We start from the raw sequence: 21,505 nt of genomic DNA, 5'->3' as shown, positions 1-21,505 counted from the left end.
CGGCCTGCATCAGGCTAAAAATACACATGCGATAATAAAAGATCAAGTCAATCGCTGCAAGCTTTGGAAATTAAATGGGAGTAGGGAATTACGATTTAGTTTCAAACTTATTATTAAAAAAGGAACAAATTTAATAAGTGAAAAAAATAGAAAATCTAATTTTCTAATGAAAAAAAATGATTATTCTCTTTTTGTTGGAAAAAAATCAAAATGGCTAGAAATAAGTTAACTCATATTTAAGCCCATTATGGATCATGAAAACAAGTGCTGAAAAATCACTTTCAAATATAAACTTTAAAATACAATTCAAATATATACATTTAAGCTTACAAATTAAGTTACTGAAGAAAATCATCACATAAATGCAGTGGATTAAATATTGGAAACACAGAAATAACATATTAATATGGTACAATAATCTGACTAAAACTAATCTGCATATAAAATTAATAACTTAAAGCAAATTCTAATTTTACAATCACAAGGGATTCACAAACAGATAATATTTTTACATTTCTAAATCACAAAATTAAACTACTCAATATTTGAGTAGTTATCTTTCGCCAGATGTGATCCTAGAAAAGATGACAGATTATCAAGTACAGTTTCAGTTCACGTTTGAAAAACTGTTCACTTCCAAAAATTTTACTCAGGAACACAGACAGATCTAAAAATTATGGAATCATTCATTCTGTTTTTTGGAATGTCTGATAGAAATGAATGTCTTTTCTGTTAATCACTTTTCAGCTCCAGGGCCCAAACGTGTTGTGGCCATCCTGTTCTTCCTTTGGATTTCCTATCGCCGTTAGGACCTGGAGTAAGATTTGCCTGAAAAGAAGATACAATAAAATGAATGAGGTTTTAAAGTTAATATGAATTTTTATGATTCCAATTATTACTGAAATCGTTAAGAACAAGAAAAAGTTAATATTCATTGAAAGTTAAAATGAATTTTTATCATTCCAATCATTCCTGAAATCATAAAGGAGCAAGAACATCGTTAAGGAATAGGAAATGTTGATATTCATTTAAAGTTGATATAAATTTTCATCATTCCAATCATTCATGAAATCGTTAAGGAACAGGATAAGTTGATATTCATTTAAAGTTGACATGAATTTTTATCATTCCAATCATTCATGAAATCGTTAAGGAACAGGAAAATGTTAATATTCATTTAAAGTTGACATGAATTTTTATCATTCCAATCATTCCTGAAATCATTAAAGAACAGGAACAAGATCTTGAAATGTTTTTAATATGAAATATAATAGAAAAGAGTGACAATTTTTGATACAATCTTTAGAGAAGTAAGAATAAATATTTTATTGGGTGAAAATACAAGAAAATTTAAATACAAATGTTGAAAATAGTGTACTATATTAAGAATTACCGTTACTGTAACCACATGCGAGCTACCCTCGAGCTTCTAGGTGTGTACAGGGTGATCTGAATGATAGGAACGCCGCGCCAATTAACACAAGAATTGTACTGATCACAAAATAATCCCCATTACTGAGCGGCCTTGAACTTGAAAGATACATCCCACTACTTGAGGGACTCAACCACACACCATTTCTGTACCCACTAGGGAAGCGAGGACCTGCTTATTTATACAACGTTTTTCTTATCCTCTAATTGGAGTTGACCTTAGGTAAGGTTACTGTTTCTAAAAGTGAGAAGTTAATATGACAACATCAGTTTTTTCTAAACACTCTTAATTAACTTGAAATGTTTTTAAGTTTTTAATGAAAGGATTTTGAAATCGATATTTTACTCACTTTCTGATGTGCCAGAATTTTGAAATTTTGTGCGCCTGCGTGTTCTCGATGATAACATATTATTTTAATATTTTTATAATTTAATCATTAACTAACGGATTATTTTATTTAGATTTAAATTTTATACGAGTGACATCAATTTAAGAGAAAATTGATTTCAAGAATTCTTAATATCAATAATAATAAATCATAAATTGGAAATTAAAATGTAGAAAATAATTAAAACAAAAAATTTTTCTTTTTAGCCCACTATTAAAAGCTTATTTAAAAAAAACTGTTTTAATTAAATTTATTTAAGAAATTATTAATTCTGAAAAAGCGATTTGGACTTTCAACAAATTATAAGATGATAAAGCACCATATTGATTACGGAATGTCGCATTTAATTGTAATTTCCTCTCCCAATTTGTATCGAATATTTTAAATGTGTTTTTCCTCTCCACCACATAGCAGTTAGAGCTTTAGATGAAAATTTTCAAATTTGATATTTACAGAAAATAACTAATACGTAACAGAAGATATCAATAATAACTGTAAATCTTAGCGCTCGATTTTCACTGGGTGAATTAATAATAAAAATGACTGAACAGCAAAAATTATCTGATTTTCTATCTGAAAAATATATCTCTAATTGATTTAATTGATGAGAAAAGTGATTTGATTCGGATAATTCTTTATCTTCTTAATTTTTTTTTCTTTCTATTCAATTGCAAAGTGTTTAAAAAATTATTTGAATCGCATATTTTGCCTCTATGCTTAATTTCATACGCCATGCATATTTAATTCTTTAGCGTATAAAGTTTAAAATCGCATCGTAATTTTCCTTTACTTATCTTACTTCCTATCTATTACTTTTTATAATTCCTTGGCAAAGAGGCATCTGTAGCGGACGCCCTTTGCGTTTTCAATTATAAAAATAACTTTTTTCTATGTGAATGACCCAACCTCTAAGTTTATATCATGATTTTAGTGCCACACTGTAGTTTTTACATGGGGTGTGAACACCAAGGGACTTTCATAAGTTAATTAATTGAAAGAAAAGGGTGCACAGGTTGAAATGCACATTTACACTAAACAATAACATAGTTACATAAATAACTCAATCACAAGTTTACGTAGCATGATGGATGCAAAGACAAGTAGGATGCTGTATCAATGACAGACATTTAGAGCTTTAGAACAAAATTAAAAGGACATGTCATCCATAGCTATATGCGTTTCACATAATGTTACTCGTGCACTGTATTGTTCTGCTATTTTAAATTTGTATTATGTTACTTGTGATGTACACTTTATTTGAACTTTTCCTTAATTTCCTGCCAAACAGCAACATATAGCAGTCGTTTGTGACTGTATGTTCTGTTATAAAAATGATTTGTTTCGCATTCTTCACCTACCGACTAAGTGAGTTTCATGATTTTAGAATAACCCTGTCGTTCAAGCCATCAACGAATTCAACAAGAAAATTTTATATTGTTTGTCTTTCAACAAGTTGTTTATACGTTGAAAAAGTTGTTATCATGTTTATTTTTTCCAAGATCTCACAAAATGAAATAAATGCATCATTTTTTTTTTTTTTCGTAATTATGCAACATGAAAATCTTAAAATAAAGTAGACGATATTATACAAATATATTTGACTTTAGAAACTTATATGTATTGCTTGAGATGACTTTTATTGGGTTCAAAATAAATTATTCTCCCACGCTAAAAAAAGGAGGGGGGTTGAGGAGGCGTTAAAAAAAAAGCGAAATTGCTGTTGATCCATGAATTTTAGCTAAATAAATTTCAAAAAAACCCGAAAATTTTTTTGATAGGGAATCAAATGTCCTTCCTTCCCCCGAAAATATTGTTGGATGCGTAAAATCTCGAGGAAACAATTAAATTCTTTCTGCAACTGACAGAGAAAAAAAATCCTGGCAAAACAGCCTTAAGAGATTAGTCTTGAATTTTTTTTTTTTTTTTTTAATTATGATAAAAAATTGAATGAAAGGTCTGTCTGTTGGGGATCTGCTGAGCAGATAGGTGAACTTTGAGTTACCAAATTTTGTATAGATATTTTTTTAGATCAAACTTTATATAGATTGAAACGGTGTTAAAGCGAATCTAGGAGCTCTTCTTCTTCTTTTTTTTAAAATTTGTATTTAAATTTTGCTTACTTTAAAATGAGATCAAATGTCGACGACTTCGGCCATTATTTCTCTAATAACTTGCGAAAGAATTATGCTAAAAAAACGATTTTTATACTTTTTTCAGTTATCGTGATCTTCAGTCAAGGTCGTTGAAGGGGAAAGTTTAACGCACTCTCCACGCGCGTTGAAAATGTAAAGGTAAAAGTTCGTAGTTCGATATTGAAAAGTGTTTAAAAAGAAATTTAGGGTTTCAATACTTTTTATTTTATTTTCCAGCATTTTTGATTTGATATGTATATTAAAATATTAAAATTAATCTTTAAATATTAATCCTAATGTTACGAGAGGTTTTTGTGAGATTTCACATCAATCTTTAAATTTGCTTCATATTTTAGCCTAACTTCTGTTTCAAAAAATTCAATTAGAGTTTCACAAATTGATAGATGAAATATTAAATTAAAATAATTTTTGCCCTAATAAATATTTTTTTTCATAAATATACAAATTTTCTGATTATACATGTTTCTAAACGTTTCATGATTACGTATGATTATCTTTTAAATTTTATTCTTTTATTGGTTTGAGTGATAGGTATTATTGCATTTTTTTATTTCATAAAACACCTCTTTTTTATTTTTATAGCGTCTACCACATTGTGTGTGTGTGTGTGTGTGTGTGTGTGTGTGTGTGTGTGTGTGTGTGTGTGTGTGTGTGTGTGTGTGTGTGTGTGTGTGTGTGTGTGTGTGTGTGTGTTAACAAGACATTTCCTTCAGATATACTTAAAATTATAATGTATTTCACATTTCACAGTATTTTTAGTATAACAAAACATTTAAAGTTTAGATTTAATTTACCTTCTTAAAAATCTGGTGTATGAATTGATATACCCATGAAGATGATAACATTTTGATTTTAATCCAGAGGGATTTCATTTTTGATTCTGAAATTAATTATTTCATCTAAAAAAATCACCCCAAAATTCACATTACTTAAACATTTTACTTCCTTTGCAATAATCATTCTCTTGAATTTTAAATTCTATCCATCGTCTTGCTCAAAATTAATAAATCAAATGAAAACTATTTTGCCGGCTATCTTTACTTTCAAATTAATAGCATAAAGTATACAATAATAAAAAGCTTTCAAATCTGATATATAATATAGCGGAAGGAGGACCAAATTGTCGCTGAAGCCCGCTAGTAAAGCAATAAAGCAACATACCAACATAAAATAACAAAAGACTTGGGCAAAGTCGCCCAGAGAATTTCAAAATAATATTCTAACATTTACTTATATGATACTGAATCCCTTCAGAATGGTTCTACTTGCAATCATGAGACTCCATTACTTTCTCTCAAACGAAATATACAAAAAGAATAAGTATTATAATCATCAAAAAAATTTGGCCTCGAAATTGTGATGAATCTTCGCATTTCATACTTTCCTGTGTCTGAAAAAAGTCTTCTTGTATCTGCTTGTTAATTTGATAATTTGATAGTTCAAAACAGAAGGATAGAGCCGAATGATAATTGGTGCATGGATAATACACTAATAATTTGTATATATATATATATATATATATATATATATATATATATATATATATATCAGATTTTGAATAAAATCCAAAGAAAGAAGTCTGTATGTTCGTTTACATATGAACATAACTCAAAGCTAGTACAAGGTAAATAAAAAAAAAAAAAATTGGCTTTTTTTTAATCACCAGAATTATAAATTTGTATCAAATTTTAGATCTCATCGGTCAATAGGAACTGGTCTAATGATTCTCTTTCTCATACTACAAAACTACACCCAAAGCGTGCTATTATGTGTAGGTGTACGAGAAAGTTGAGAGGAGAAAATCGCGCTGGTTTATTTCTTAGATTCTTTCTTTTGAAGCATATCTTGTTTCTCCATTTCTTTTCGAATGCTCAACAATTATTCGTTTAGTTTTGGATTGTGAAAAAGAGACTTTTTCACTAAAGAAAAAATGAACAGGAATGGTCTCACAAAAACTCTCTCGCATACTTTCTAATAAAGCTGTTATCCCCCCCCCGCCTTTAAAACTGTGGACCTTAGACAAGGCTGTGAATGATACGAGTGCTCAAAATTTTATTTTTAGATCGCTGCACGTGAGAGTTGTGCACTTCGTAGTGTAGTAAAGAAAACCATTACCTGCGTGCTCATTGCACTCCATTGGCGAACAAAGAAATATGAATCCTTGGCGTGAATCTAGATTTTTTAATGGAATCTAGCATGCAAACTTTTCAGGGGGGGGGGGTCCGATTAGCACGGGCACGTGATTTGAATATATATTTTAGGCCCCTATTTTTCGATCGATTGAAACCATAAGTTCACACAGAATGACAATTGTTGTAACAAGATCACATATCAGTTTCATTTACTTGTGTCTCTGCGTCTTAGATTTGCCGTATTTATATGTATGCAAAAGTACAGACCGACATATGATCAATCCCTGTATGAATTTGGTCCCAAAATTTATACAAATATACATTTTAGATGTTAAACTTGTATATCAAATTATCTATCTAGCTCTTTTCGTTTTGTAATTAACATGTTCCCTTGTATTCGGATAGCCGAACAGAGAGACATCATCTGAATAGATTTCGTACAAAATTTGATAGAAATCACTATATATATATTACAAATTTGATGTAAAATCCATGTGCCAAATTTCATACGTCTAGCTCTAATCGTTTTTTGAGCTATCATTTTTACAAACAGACAGGCAAACACAAATTCAAAAATGTGTTTTTCGGACTCAAGAAGGTCTGAAATGAGAAGATTCATTAAAATCACGAAATCGAATTTTTTGGCGATCACAATATTTTCTTTTTTGTAAGGGAGAAAGTAAAAACATTTGCCTGAAGGAGTATTTTCTTGTTAAGAAATGTAGAATTTTGAATAGATTATTTGTGCAACTTTACGTTTCAAGAACGTTCAACGTTCACAATTAAGAATAATACAATGCAATCGTTTTCCTGAAAAATTTACGTATTAAGTATATTCAAATGAGCGGTATGCGCTGTAAATCACTGACAATTAATTTCTGAATCACTGAAAATTAATTTCCTTTTCTATGTGGAAAATGGATTCTAATATTTTTATTTATTTAATAAACTAATATTTCACCATTTATTTAATAAATTGATATTTCACCACTGTAAGATTAGTTTTCACTTACTCAGTTTTCTGGAAACTTTCCAGAATATAATAAATGTATTTTAAAACACAATAACAAACTAGAAAAATAACTCATAAGCAGTTAAGATCTACTTCAGCTTTAACTGAAAGTTAATTTATCGATTATATGGTACGAAAGTACAAGGGATATGAAGCTTTCTATGAGGAAGAGGAAAACGGACGCAGTGCCATCTAGAAGAAAAATAGTACACTTTCACCAGCATTGATTTTTAATCACGAGATATCCGTTAGTGTCATATTTATGACAAATTTATATTCACTTTGAACATATTTTACAAAAAACGCAGTGTACAGTTCCTGTACATCTTAAATTCTCTCTTGAGGTAGATAACTACGTTAAAAAGTTGATTTTTGACGAAAATAACGATTTTTTTTTTAATTCCACGTTCGGAATAATTTTCTTTATAAAATCCTTTGAATTTTTTTCTGCTTTCATTCTTTGACAGATTAAATTCATTCTTATACTTGCATGTATTACTTTTTAATGGTATTTAACATCTTTAAATGCTATTTTCCCAAGTTCTAAATTTCAGCAAAATCTTCTAACGTGAAACATCTTAAATTAAAATCTAAAGCATATTTTTTGCTCAAGTTTGATATAGGAATTTTTCAATATATTCTGTAGTTTCTGAATTACAGAATAAACAATCTGTTCATTTAAAAAGATTTATTGTTGTTTTAATACTTTGCAATGTGAAATTTATTATTTATTTTTATTTTTATTTTAATATACAGACTGTCCACTCTAATCGTGACCAAACATCTAATATCTAAACAGTAATAGTACTTCCAATTGAAAAATTGTTTTACATAACGTAAAGAATTAACTTTATGTAATTTGTGACAAAAAATAATTTTTTGAAATTTTAATAATACTTATTATTAATAATAAATATATTGGTGAAATTTTTATACAGTCGTTTGGCTTTATAACCATATTTAGTAAAATAATTTTGTTACAGTAACACCACAAATAAAAGAAGTTCTATATTACTGCAGCTTTTACCTCAGCTTTTTCGTATACTTCCAGAATATAAGTGATTTTAGCATTAATGTTCTAAACAAAAAGTTTTAGTATTCTGTGACCAAAATCACTCCAGTTATGAAGCTTTGAATAATCTTATTTTATATCAATCAATGGTCTCCTCGATGAATCTCTATGCGTTAATTGGTAAATCTTTATCCAAGTAGCAATAGAAAGTGTATAAAATCGTCTATAGCAGTGGTATTCAAAAATTCCTAACTCTCTGAGTCTTAGTCGGAGAAGTTAACTTATTAGGGTGTCAAAAATATTATACGAAATTTAACTAACAAGACCGGAAATTGTATAAAAATTTTGATATCGTAATCGTTTCAGCAGTACATTAATTAACTCATACAGCATAAAGAATAATTCCTTACATGAACATATTTGCAATAATTAAAGTATTAAAACTCAAATTACTGAGTACTGAAATTTGGTCTGATTCTGTTATAAATAACAGAATCAGACCAAATTCTCGTTTTCTCGAACCAAATTTCTCGTTTTCTTATTGCTTGTACACTTGTTAAAATTACACTAGACCAGGTTCATTCCATTGAGCATAATTATGTCTTGATATGACAAGTGTTCAAAAATTAACTGTCGTCCCTGAAAACCATATGTCTCATGCGTGTAAAGTTGTTTTTAGTGTTTAAAAATTTTTTCTTAGAGGCCAGCTTTGAAAGGAATTGGGGACATTTAGAACTTCTAAAAATTGATTTTTTAATTTTAGTCTTATAAAATAGAAGCGTTTCATTGATTAAAGAAATGCATAATTTGTATAGGTTTCGAAAATCGGAGGCTCATAAATTATCCTTTAACTATGAATCTAACAAAAGCCCCTATGATGGAAAGATAGTTTTTTTGTATTTTTCTCGAAGCATGTTTTCTTTAAATTTCGGTACACATACTATTTATTATAATCTTATAAGATTTCAGACAACAGTATTTACAAACATTATACATAGGTTAAACATATTTTTATTTTTTTCCTACCCAATAGTAATAATCTTTAGAGGTTATTTATCATGCAAAATATCCTATTTTATATTTACATTTTTTTAATTTTTTTTTTTTTTTTTTTTTTTTTTGCAAAATATTTTTTTTATTTTCAAATTACACAACATTTATTTATTTTTTGAAATTTTTATTATTAGCATATTTAAATGAAAATAAATTAACTCTAATTATTAAACTTATGTTCATATATATAATGCTAATTTTGTAGTGATTGTACTCATGATTATTCTTTCTGAGCGTACCGATTTGTCGTTATGAACTTAAAAGCTATCGCATCACAACACAGGTTCGATTTGCCATTGAAAAATAAATACTTTAAAAAGAAAATATTTTCTACTGTTTTATAATTAAAATAAACCATTCGTTCTATATGACATAAAGTTTCTACCAGATATTAAATTTTACTTGAAAAAAAATCCCTTTTATTTACAACTGAAATTTCGGAAATTTCCATTGTCGGGAATGTCTCAGTTCCATTGAAGTTTTTTTTTTTTTTTTAGTGCGATTATCTAGAAAACCACCCGTCACAGAGATATGGTAATTTTGATATTTTTTATTCTCTGAGAGCGAGTAATTGCGCATAATCAATTTATGTGGTCACTGCAGGGCACTCTGTATCCTGTGTTTGCTGTCGTTTCTTTAAATTAAATTTGCATTAATTCACCATGCTTCACAAAAAAATGTGCATCTCTGATTCGACTTTCTTGAATTTTTTCCAATTATTTTTGATTTACAAAATCGAAAAGCAAGTTGTTGCTGTGAAACATTTTATATTTAATTAATTTTTGAAACGTTTTCTGCATTATTTATTTGACGGGATAGTAAATAAAAGGAGACATTTAGCAGTTTTGTTGAATTCCTGAATATGTTCTTTTTTCCGATTTTAAATTATCATTGATAATGCACTGAAAATTTATTCTTGCAGCTACATCATTTTCCGTATAGAAATGTAAACCGTTCGAAAGAATTAAAAAAAAAAAAAAATTCCCTGAATATTCTAGAAATACCGAGTTCAAATTCAAAGAAATATTTCAAATTGTGGTTTAAAAACAGTTTTTCTTCTTCATAATTCGCATCTAACAAGGAATAGTTAGTAAAATAGTTTTTTCAAACTAAAAGACTTTCAGTTGCACGACTTCCATGCATGATTTTACTTACCGTTTTAACAACTTAATATCATTTTAATATCACTTGATATCATTTTATTTTTTTCGAACATGATTTTTTTTCATACACTTTAATTCTTTTTGAGCTCTGACAAGTTTTCAACGATTTTAGAAAAGGCTCAGTATGGATTTGTCCAAAACAAATTTTTATACATTTTTTTTTACCTTAATTATTTAATTTTTTGGTAACTTTTTCATATGTTGATTAAAAGATAAAAGATTGATATTAAGGTTGATTAAAGATTTATCTTTATTATTAAATTCTGTTATTAATTGCTCCATGATGAATTTTATTATTTAATTTTTATTAATTTACTTAATTTTAATTACAAATTATTTTACATCTTTTGAGATATTTTATTTTTTATCTTTTTGTTTAAATTGATTACAAAAATTTATACAAATATTAAAACAATTGAATTTTTTTGAAACTCAATATAGACCATGCTCACAGAATCAAACAGTCCATTGCACATGGACCACACAGATATGATTCTAAGCAGCAATGGAATGTTAAATAAGTAATGTTGAGAAAAAATACTGATGTTTTTGTTTCTGATATGGCATTGAATTCTGCCATTTTATTTCTTTCATTTGATATATTTTCACCTTTCATGATGATAAATTACTTTTCAAATTGGAGTCAGATCCTTTTTTTCAATACAAGAAACAAATTTTTAAATTGGCAAGTAAATGTAGACTAAACGGGATAAGTTATTATAAATTAGATATATTTTTAGGTGTGTCGAGGAGTGTTAGTTACATCAAAAAATGTCATACAACTCATGTCATATATAAAAATGTCATCATCATGCCATATAACTCTAAATATTTCTCAAGCGAAAGTTTTGATAAATTTTTAAGCTATTTAATTGGATTTAAGCGAAAATAATTAACATTTCTTGATTTCTATAATATTACACGATGAATTAAAAGTTCTAAGTTTTAAAAATGTATCCTTTGAAAAAAATGGATGAAAATACTAGACTTTTCTACTTAAATAAAGTGAAGAAACGTAATTAATAGTTAAATAATAAAATTTGGTCAAAATCTTTCATAAGTACGCCTGGATAACAAATAAATGATTGGAGAAGATAAAAATTTGAGTAAACTGTTTTAAAATGAAGGTAAAGTAGAATTTTTTCTAAATAAACGATTAATAAAAGTAATAATTGTATTACCAATCGGTAGTTTTACTACTGCATTTTTTAATTTCCTTTTTACGATACTCGTTTCATTGTTCATAGCTTTTCCTTTAATATCTTGAAAACTCAAATATTTGTCTTTGCTCCCGCTCCACTTCGTCATTTCGCCTTTGTTGTATTTAAGTAAATAATGAATTATCCTTGTGCTTTAATCATATGTCTTTATTATTTTCAGCACGTCATATTTTGTTTTTCTCCCTTTGGATTACATCCAACTATATAACTGCAATAAATTATTTTCTGCATTACTTCAAAGAAGAATCAGAATACAATAAAAGATAATAAAAAGAATGATTTACCTTTATATACTAAGATAATAAGTAGACTTGAAGAATAAGAATTTTGCAAGAAGTTTTAATGTTACTTATTCTTTTCATCTAAAACTCGAATTATACTATACAGTTTTTTTAGTACAGAGTTCTAGTTTTTCAAGAGCACAATAATTATAGTAATAATTCTAAATGGTAAAATAAAAAAATAAAATAAAAAAGCGTATTAATTGAAATAATAATAATAATAGTTGCAAATCAATAATCTTTTTTTTCAGTTGATGAAGCAAAAGTTTCTAAAATCCAGACTTCGTAAATCCCATTAAAAAATTTGCTATTATTTTGTTAATAAAGTGTTAGTACATCAATACCCACGTAAAGCAAGTATGTCTCACAGCTAATGTATATGTTCCGGTCGTATGAATCACGTATGCTTCATGGGAAATTTCTTTTTTATTCGAGGCTCAGCTTCGATTCACACTTGTGATATAGATGTAGAGTAGGGAGAAAAAAACTGATAAAGCTTAGAATACTGAAAAAAAAGCTAACTGACCTATGTTTATGACATTTTTTTTAATGATGGGTTATCCCGATTTGCAACACTGATTGGTGCAAATCACGTGCGCGGAAGCCTAGAATCGATCATGCTCCCCATCGTTTTGTATATTAACCATTAATTTTGAAAAAAAAAAAAAAAACTGTTGCCCCTACTCATCACTACCCACATTTCTTTAAAAAATTATATAAAATTATGTATTGAACTAAAATGTGTGGTATTAGTAATTTCATACGATATTACTTTGCTCTACTGAGCTGCTGACAGAATGCAAATGCGAGTAAACTACAAGAATAGACTCATCCGTTTCTGAATCATGTATACAGTACACTCCCGAGTATCCGGTTCACGACTATCCGGCTTCCGTACACCCGGATTAGTTTTCTTTTATCGTAATTAAATGAGGAAGGCAAGGCGTTGCATTGGCAACATTGCCAAAGCATTGGATGTGAGCGTTTGTTACGATCTTTCTTCGTATCGTGTGCAAAATGCATGTTGTGACTGGAAAAGAGCAACATTAGTGCCTGTGTAATCATTTATCAGTGAAAAATAAAATCAATTTGAGCCAATTTTCTTAAGAATTAGGCCTACGATTTCCGTAAATGTTTTCTTTATGTTTCCTGCATTTAAGTTACGCATTATAGAATTTATGTTCGAATGGGAACAATTAATTCTTTAATTTACTTTTTCTCTAATAAATTCTTGAAACGTGCAGCGTAGTGTATAAACATATATAAACTACCAGTACAGACAGAGCCTTCTATTTTAACTCCACATGTTACCGGCAACTGCTTCTATGATTCATTTAACCGCGCTCACGCGGCATGAAATAAATGGAGGGCTTAGTACTCAATAAGAAGTGAGAAAATACATATTATAACAGTGAGTTGTGATATTAAAACTTTGTCTTCTGATATTGGTAGGCAAAGAAAATGAATTCAAAGAACTTTGGTCTATCCAGCTTTTTTGTTATTCCGCCTACCCTTCCGAAACATTAGACCGGATACTCAGGAGTGTACTGTACTTCGTCCGGTCTGCTTCATTGCTTTGGTCAAGGAAGCCGCTTGAAATACATTTACTTCAAGCTCAGAAACATTATTTTTGACAACTTTAATCAATATTGTCAATATTTTGGATGCATAATAAGACAATCGTTTCACGTGGTTTATTTGACCCAAACAATATTTTGTATGTGGTGATTAACGTGTTAAAACCATTAATATACATACAATTATAAGGCTACTAAATTACATATTTATTACATTGTCTTATTATCAATAACCTGTGTCAGCTATATGCATAGTGAGGATCGATAATAAAGCGCTCCCATGGTGGGGGGAGGCGGGGGGGGGGTCGAAAGAATTTCCGTATTGTTTCGGTGGAATGCTGTCCTTACTTGGTTTATTTGTTCAGCTGCACGCGCTCCGATATTAATGCAATGAATTTCCGAATCTATAGGTTTATTTATTTTCGGTTTGACTGAGGAAATTTCTTTACGTTTAGTAGTAATGAAAAAAATCAATGGATAGCGCAAACCAGAGCAAGGAAAATTCAATTTAGCAATTTAAATAAACAACTTTGATTTAATTGTTTCTCAAGACATATTTTGGAATTTCATATCGCTACTTTTACATGTGAGCATAATAAGCTTAACCAGAAAGTTTAATTAGCTTAATAGGGCTTTTTTTTTCACTGAACGCAGACAAAAAAAATTGATAAAATTACAAAGATTACAAAACAAATAAATTATACATATAAATCTATTATGAAATTATATTTAATCATTGCATACAAAAAGTATAATGATAATTCGTAATTATAAACTAATCTTTTCTCATTTATGCAAGATATTACTTAGGAAAATTGGATAACGTTTAATTGATTTCTTCAACAATTAAATATTTCAATGAATATACCGTCTCCTGGTTTTCTGAATTTGGTTGGGATTTCAGTTTGAAATACTAACATACACAAAGGAAGATGAAAAGAAAAATAGGATAGGAAAATCCAATTCGGATGTATGGGTTCAAATTTTAATTTAAAAAACGATTTAGATTTTTATTTTACCTGTTTAAAATGGTATTATAAAGTAAACAAATAGAAAGACTTAATGTGATTGTGAAAATTGTTAATAATAAATATAGTGATTTTTAAGAAATAGTGAATGGTAAAAGTTCCTGTTATTTTAAAGAATTAAAGTCAAATATGTATAAGTTGAACTTAGTAGTTCTAAAAAGGGTTAAAATATATAATCATTGAAAGTTGTAAATTGCATAGCCGATATGAACCATGTGTTTGGACAACATTAGTTTTTTTTTTTTTTTTCAAAGTGAGTCAGATATAGTTTTTTTTTGGTAATTGAAGAACATTTATATGTTTCGATTAAATTATCCGAGTTAACTATTGAAAATATTCGGATTTTTTTTTTCTGTTTATCGGACAATAATTGGTTATTAGACCTATTTTCAGAGCCACTAGCAATTCCGAGGAACGCCAGCGTAGTCGATATTCGAAATACTATGCTATGTCATAAATATAACAAAAGTAATCCTAATTGCAAAAATTCTAAAGTTAGCAATCAATAATAACTCTTTCTTAAAATAAATTCTTGATGATTCATAATTAAACATCAAAATTCATTATAATAAAAAACAGAAAAATTGACATAAAAATCATGAAGCACAAAAGAGGACATGCAAGGACAAGTATTCACTATAAAAATAAATATAACACCCATAGTAAAATGTAATAGCAATACGAGAAATCAATATATGAATCATAAGCCATTACAGTCATTCAAAAACAAAGATAATAAAAGAGAAAATGTAAAATTCGGTCAAAAGTAATAAAAAATGCTTCTAACTTTATCCATTAGATGCATTAATTTTTCACATGAAATTACAGTGCAATAAAAATACAAAACATTTAATACTATCAATATTTTAATTCGATATTCGCATGAAATTAATGGCAAAATATTGTACATGTCATTAAAATAATAAACGTCGATAATTTTTTTTCTGACAAGGAAAGAAATATGGCGAATATGGCTCAAAGGGAAGACGTTAATAGAATTATTGAATCGATTAAGAAAAGAAATTAACATAGCTAGTTAATTGCTTTTAAATTTTTAAATATAATTGAAAAAAATGCAAACGCAATTAAAAATTTTCCATAAATTTCCTTTGGATTAAAATTTTGAGAAATACTACATTTCTTTAACGAATGATTTTTAAATCGTTAAAAAAAAATCTTGCTTTTTATTTGTTGTTACTCAAAAGTTTTTTGACTGCCTTAAAAACAACTTTTTGCGTTCTAAAAAGAAATCGATTATTTCAAAATATTTCGCATTAATTGTAATTTTCAAAAAATATGAAGTTTAAAACATAACTGAATCAAAAATTTCTTTTCAATATCTACAGTATTTATTGATAAATAATATGATGAAAATTTCTCTTTAGTATTTACTGTAATTTAGGATATATTCAGTTTGGATAGGAGATACATATTGAGATATGAAACATTCGTAATAATATACTGATTCTCGGTCACACAAAAAAAGATTTAGCTTTCATTTATAGATCTCCAATAAACAAATAAAAAAATATCAGTTTCAGTTCTTTTAATTGTTCGAAATTTCAAAATTTGGCATACTTAAAAAACATGGATGGCCTTAGTAATTTTGACCTTTTCACTTGAGGCACTCTATGTCCTTTATATAATTACAAAAATTTTTACATATGTGCTTGATTTTCTTTAGAGCAAAAGTTCTTAAAATCTATGGGCCCGGCCCCAAATAGGATAGCACTCACGAATTTTTGAAATGCGAAAACATTGATGGAATAGAATTTAAAGAAGTTAGAGGATTTTAAATTTTTTCGATCCTCTAAACCATTTTGGCTACAAAAGAATTTCGACATTCCAACTTCGCATGATAAATTTATTTGGGATACCTTGTGATCGTTTCAGTTGGAAAATAAAGCAGGCCATGTGAAGCATTAATAAATGATGAAGAAAAAATCACGTGTGTTTATTTCAGAAACTTTAGAGAAATGTTTCAAATCCAGAGCTTTTTCGGGGGATATTTCTGCTTGTTAATATTTAAAATTGACTGAAATATTAACATTTAGCGTTTTCGTGACTTAAGAATTCCTGTAAGCGACGCGATTCTTGAATTATAGTTTAACCAATTAAGTGCGGAATTTATTTTTTTAAGTCCCTGAGGTCTCCCTTTTTAATGTCAAGTGATAATGCATATACAAATGGAACGCAATACAAATGGTTGCATAGTAAATTTTGCAAAAAATCATAATAAATCATAATAAAAAATTACACATCGACCGCGCCAAAATGAAGATCTGGAGTGACGTATGTACATGTCGAAAGCATGTAAGTGGTTAAAATACTCTGCTCTAATGAAAAGCAAATATTTTACAAATAAAAGAAAGGGAGAAAAAAAATGTTTTTTCGGAATTATTTTTACTTTCTGATACTGAAAGGTCTTGTTGAGGAATGAACCCTAATGATTTCGCGACTAAAAATCGGCGTACAGAATCCCACTTAAAACAGGAAACTACAGTTTAAAAAAATGTTGCTCTAAAGAAAATATACACTATACAAATAAATGAAAAATTATATAATTATATGAATGACATGGAAATGTTTCAAATGAACTCACGGTAACCAGTTAATTTTTTACATTGAAAGAAAAGAAAAAGTAAATAAAAAACTATTTTCAATTAAGCTTTTTCAATTGTTCGTTCTGTTTAGTTATTTTGGTTATTCGCCAGTTTGTTTTTATCAAATATTTAATGCGCACATACTAATTTTTTTAATAAATTAAAAGTTGTTTGCAATTTGCTTCGGTAAACCTTTCGATGAGTTTCACAATAATATGCCCAGAGCGTATAAATTCTACTTTTTACAAAGGGTTGAAATTTTAGTGTGAAAAACATGCTCAATCTAACGATTAAAAAAAATTGACTTCGACAGAGAGAAAATTTCGAGATGGAAATTAATTAACTTTGTTATTAATTTCCATGCTGATTCAATTTCCACTAATAGAGTTATTTTCGACACATTCTCAATTATTTCAATATCGTGAAAATGTAGTTAATATTTTTCGAATTATCAGAGGTTTTTGGTTTTTGTTTCTGACGATTTTGTATTCTCCATGTCTTCGAGGGGAAAAAAAAAAGTAATTTTAAACATTGGTGCATTATTTGTAAAAATAATTAAAATGGTTTAATTATATTAACGTCCCGTTTTAAAGCAACACTACGGCGATTTTGGGACGGACCTCGGAATTTTGAACCTCGCTCAGATGACGAGGACGACACCTGAGTTGGTACCCCCCTCTCCACACCACACCAGCAGGAGAGCGTTTGGTCCGAACGTTTAGCGTGCACCAGACCCGCTTACACGGCGGTTCTTCGGTGGAATCGGGTCTCGAACTTGAAACCCCCGCCTCCGAAGCCGAGACCTTACCACCAGGCCACCGTGGCCTCGATTATTTAAATAAAGGTACTATGTTTATTGGTAATATAACAAGGAATATTCGATGAATGAAATATGAAAAAATGAATTAATTGGTCTTCCAAAAAAACTAAAATTTAACGTTAATAAATATTACTGAATATTGCCAATTGGATGACTTCGAACCTATAGAGTTTTGAACAAGAATTTCATTACATAATACAAAACCTCTTTTCATTTAACATCATTAATGTAATAATTAAGTTTAAACTCTAATAATATGAAGGAAAAAAACAAATTGATATTTACATCAACTTGTCACGCTAATATTTTGATTTCAGTACTATTGGTGCAATCCAAAGTATGCTTCCAACATTAGCATAATTTTTCTTTACCTTATACTTGCAACGGTGATGCGTTTTTAGTGATAATACTGAATACTTTTATACCCATTAGTTTTGAGACATTGCACATTTTGCACATATATATATTTTCATAATTTGCATTAAAAAGATCAACAGAAATGTCATAACAGATGAAGATTTCATTGCTAAATCCAGTTCCGTTAATTAATGGGTCAACTTTTTTAAAAACCGAATGCAGCATAAAAATTTTAATTAAATATGAAATGAATTATATCTGTTTTTCAAAAAACAAACTGTGTTATAAACGGCGATTTTTTTTTTTTTTTTTTTTTTGCGCTATAGTTAGTAATTTAAAATATATGTTATTAATATTTCCAATAATACTGTCTATGGGTTTTTCTTCAAGGAAAATTATATTGTGGTATTTTTCACATTTCAAATGTAACAAATTCTTGGTTGATGAATCATTTGGCTGAAAACGTTATAGGGAAGTTTGCCAAATGGGGGATAAGGGATCTCTACTGGATAAACTCCCGATATTACTTTTTATTTCGGATTACTTATCTGTTTAAGCAATTTTTGATTGAAAAATTTCTCATAATACACCTCGACCTGGGTTCAGACAAAGAAAGTTTCAATTTGTAATCGTAATTTACTCTTACATTATTATAACGGGGATGTTTTTCCTATATTACATATTTGAAGTTTTCAGAATTTCAGCAGACAACCATTAATAGAGATCATAACTCTAACGATACAGTAATTTTTTGTGATAAAATTTCTGGTAAATTCACTGCCTTTAACATTAAACAAAGTATAAAAGACTGGAAATTTCGTTTCCAGAAAAAAAAAAGTGATTGAATATTATAATTATCATCATCATGATTAATTGAGCATGGTGTAGATTTTATGGGAAATGCTTTACGAAATTTTTACATGCTGTATGGATGAAAATCACGAAATACTACAGTAGAACTTCCTAAATTTGCTTCATGTAAACATCATTTGGGCTGCGAAATTATTCAGCAGCTCGACCTAAAAACAAAAATTTATTTCGATACATCAAACACATACACAAGAAGGGAAACAAAATGTAAAATGGAGCATTAATTAATGACAAAAAATTATTAAATATATTCATGTATCAGAATGAAATGAAGAATATATCAGAAGACTTGTTGGCAATTTTTGACACCAAATTTCATGTATATTGTCCCCACTTATAATCGATCCTCATAGTTTTAAAATCTAATGCAAGTTATGAACATTTATTATAGGAAATTAATAAATATATAACATATACATAGACTACACGTAATATTATATTTTACAGAGAAGCAAAATCAGTATAATCATTTAGAGTGACAGCCCCGTTTTTTTTTTGTTTTTTTTTTTTTCAAAACAATACAAAATTTCGGACAATTAAAAAAGCGGGAAGGGTGCAGTGGTGTTATGGAAAGCGAGAGAGGGTGTTCGACACGATTCTTGGGTAAATATTGAGTAGTTACACAGATAGTCGATATTATTTTGTTCATTTCACTTTTTTTTTACACGGCATGAAAAAAACTACTGCATCCCGAGTGTCATTTCTCCTTTCTATGCCTTTGGACAGCAAAAAGAATGAGAAATAAATAAATAAAAACAACATGCAGTGGCGTATCTAGTCAGTACAGCTCTCCGAAAGAAGTTTAGGGTGGGGCTCTAAGAAAATTAATCTCATATCTGTTACTATTTATAAAAATACTTTGTTTTCTAAGATGTTTAATTACTCTCTGTCATACTAGCGGGAGTTAACCTCATAATTTAAAAAGAGAAAGAAGAATCATTTTTCATTTGCATTTTTATTTGACACAGTTTTTTTTTTTTTTTAATTCTAAATGACTGATATTCTACAATTAATTTTAAAATTTTTATTTCGAGTTTTCATTTCAACAAAAGTGTTAATTATTCCTTAAAAATCCGAAATTTGGACCAAAGGATGCTCAGTTAGCAATATTGCTTGATTAAACAACTACTATTGTGCCATATAATTCTTCGAGTGTAATTTTATTAATTTTAATGTAGAAAACGAAATATGTGGTTAGGTCATTAGGTGTGGTTAAAAATAGCATCAAAGTAATAAATACTTCAGGAAAGCTTGATGATAAGCTTGAAGGTTAAATTTAATTTTATGCTATCTGATATCTTAATGATTTTTATAAGCACATTTGTTAATTTTTTAGTCCTGGAGTAAAGGACAGTAGCATTGCCTATGTAACACCTCCTAGACTAGGACCTTAAGACTAGGAGCTTTTAGAAGTCCTGTCACCTATAGTTATGTCAATGCTTTTTGATGAAGTTTCGAAATCAAAACTAGGGAAAAACACAAATAATTAAAAATGAATAAATACTCACTATTTCTCTCTTTCTTCTTTCTTCTCTGGATTCAAACTTTTTACAAAGTTCTGCCTTAAACCCTCCTTGAGGCGCCCTGTTTGGATCTTCCTGTGCCAGAAGATCCATGAGATAAGCAATGTAACTCGTGGCTAGTCTCAAAGTCTTGATTTTGGAGAGCTTTGTATCAGATGGAACGTTCGGAATGCACTCGCGAAGTTCCGCGAAAGCATTGTTGATGGACAGAGTCCGTCTTCTTTCCTTGCGGTTGGCCGTCACTCTTCTTTTGAAGCCTCTCTCTGGCCTGTTGCCGATGCAATTCTGACTCCCACCGAATTCCAAAGATGCGTCCGAACCGTAAGTGCCGAATGACCAACCCAGGTACGAAGTGTCCGGCGAAGATGTGACGCCGGAAAGCTCGTACCGATTGCCGTAGTAGTGTTGCGGATACGCCGTTTCCGAACTGCGAAAATGTTGCTGGTAATTGCCGACCAGGCTCATGCTGTACCAAGACTGCAGGGGCTTCTGGTTAGTCTCATCCGTTGCGGAGATTGGACTCCGCCTACTAGGGAAAGGCGTGGCCACGGCATCGTGGAAATCAGTAGCCCGTAAAATGGAAGACGGGTGCCAAGCGTGGAACGAAATAGAAATGTATAATCTGAGTAGATTGAGTTTGTTTATGAACAGTGCGAAAGTTTTATCAAGATTTATTGATCAGTAGCAAGGTAAGAGGCATTATTGAATTAGAAAGCATTCAGTTTCGTACAATTTGTTCTCAGAGTTCTCTCCCCCCCCCCCAATATAAAAGCATTTCAGTCATAGAAATCATATTTATTAACTGAGATACGAATAGAAGAAATAGAAGATTTAAAAATAATAAATTTCATTCGTCTAAAGGAGAGTAAGGCTCATAGTTA

The 21,505-nt window shown here is 29.2% G+C and overlaps 1 protein-coding gene across 1 annotated transcript; it reads right to left on the bottom strand.

Annotated features, from left to right (window-relative positions):
• Nucleotides 1-504: 504 nt before the first annotated feature.
• Nucleotides 505-21,089, bottom strand: LOC129959657 (heart- and neural crest derivatives-expressed protein 2-like). Its single transcript, XM_056072545.1, has 2 exons — nucleotides 20,610-21,089; nucleotides 505-828 (listed from the first exon to the last, which is right to left on the bottom strand). Exons 1-2 carry the CDS (start codon nucleotides 21,087-21,089, stop codon nucleotides 733-735), a joined length of 576 nt encoding a protein of 191 aa, XP_055928520.1. The 3' UTR covers nucleotides 505-732.
• Between the last annotated feature and the right edge of the window lie 416 nt (nucleotides 21,090-21,505).

This window comes from Argiope bruennichi, chromosome X2 (assembly GCF_947563725.1).
Source record: "Argiope bruennichi chromosome X2, qqArgBrue1.1, whole genome shotgun sequence".
NCBI lineage: Eukaryota > Metazoa > Arthropoda > Arachnida > Araneae > Araneidae > Argiope > Argiope bruennichi.
The sequence above is the reverse complement of the archived record's forward strand: the minus strand, read 5'-3'. Positions and strand labels throughout refer to the sequence as shown.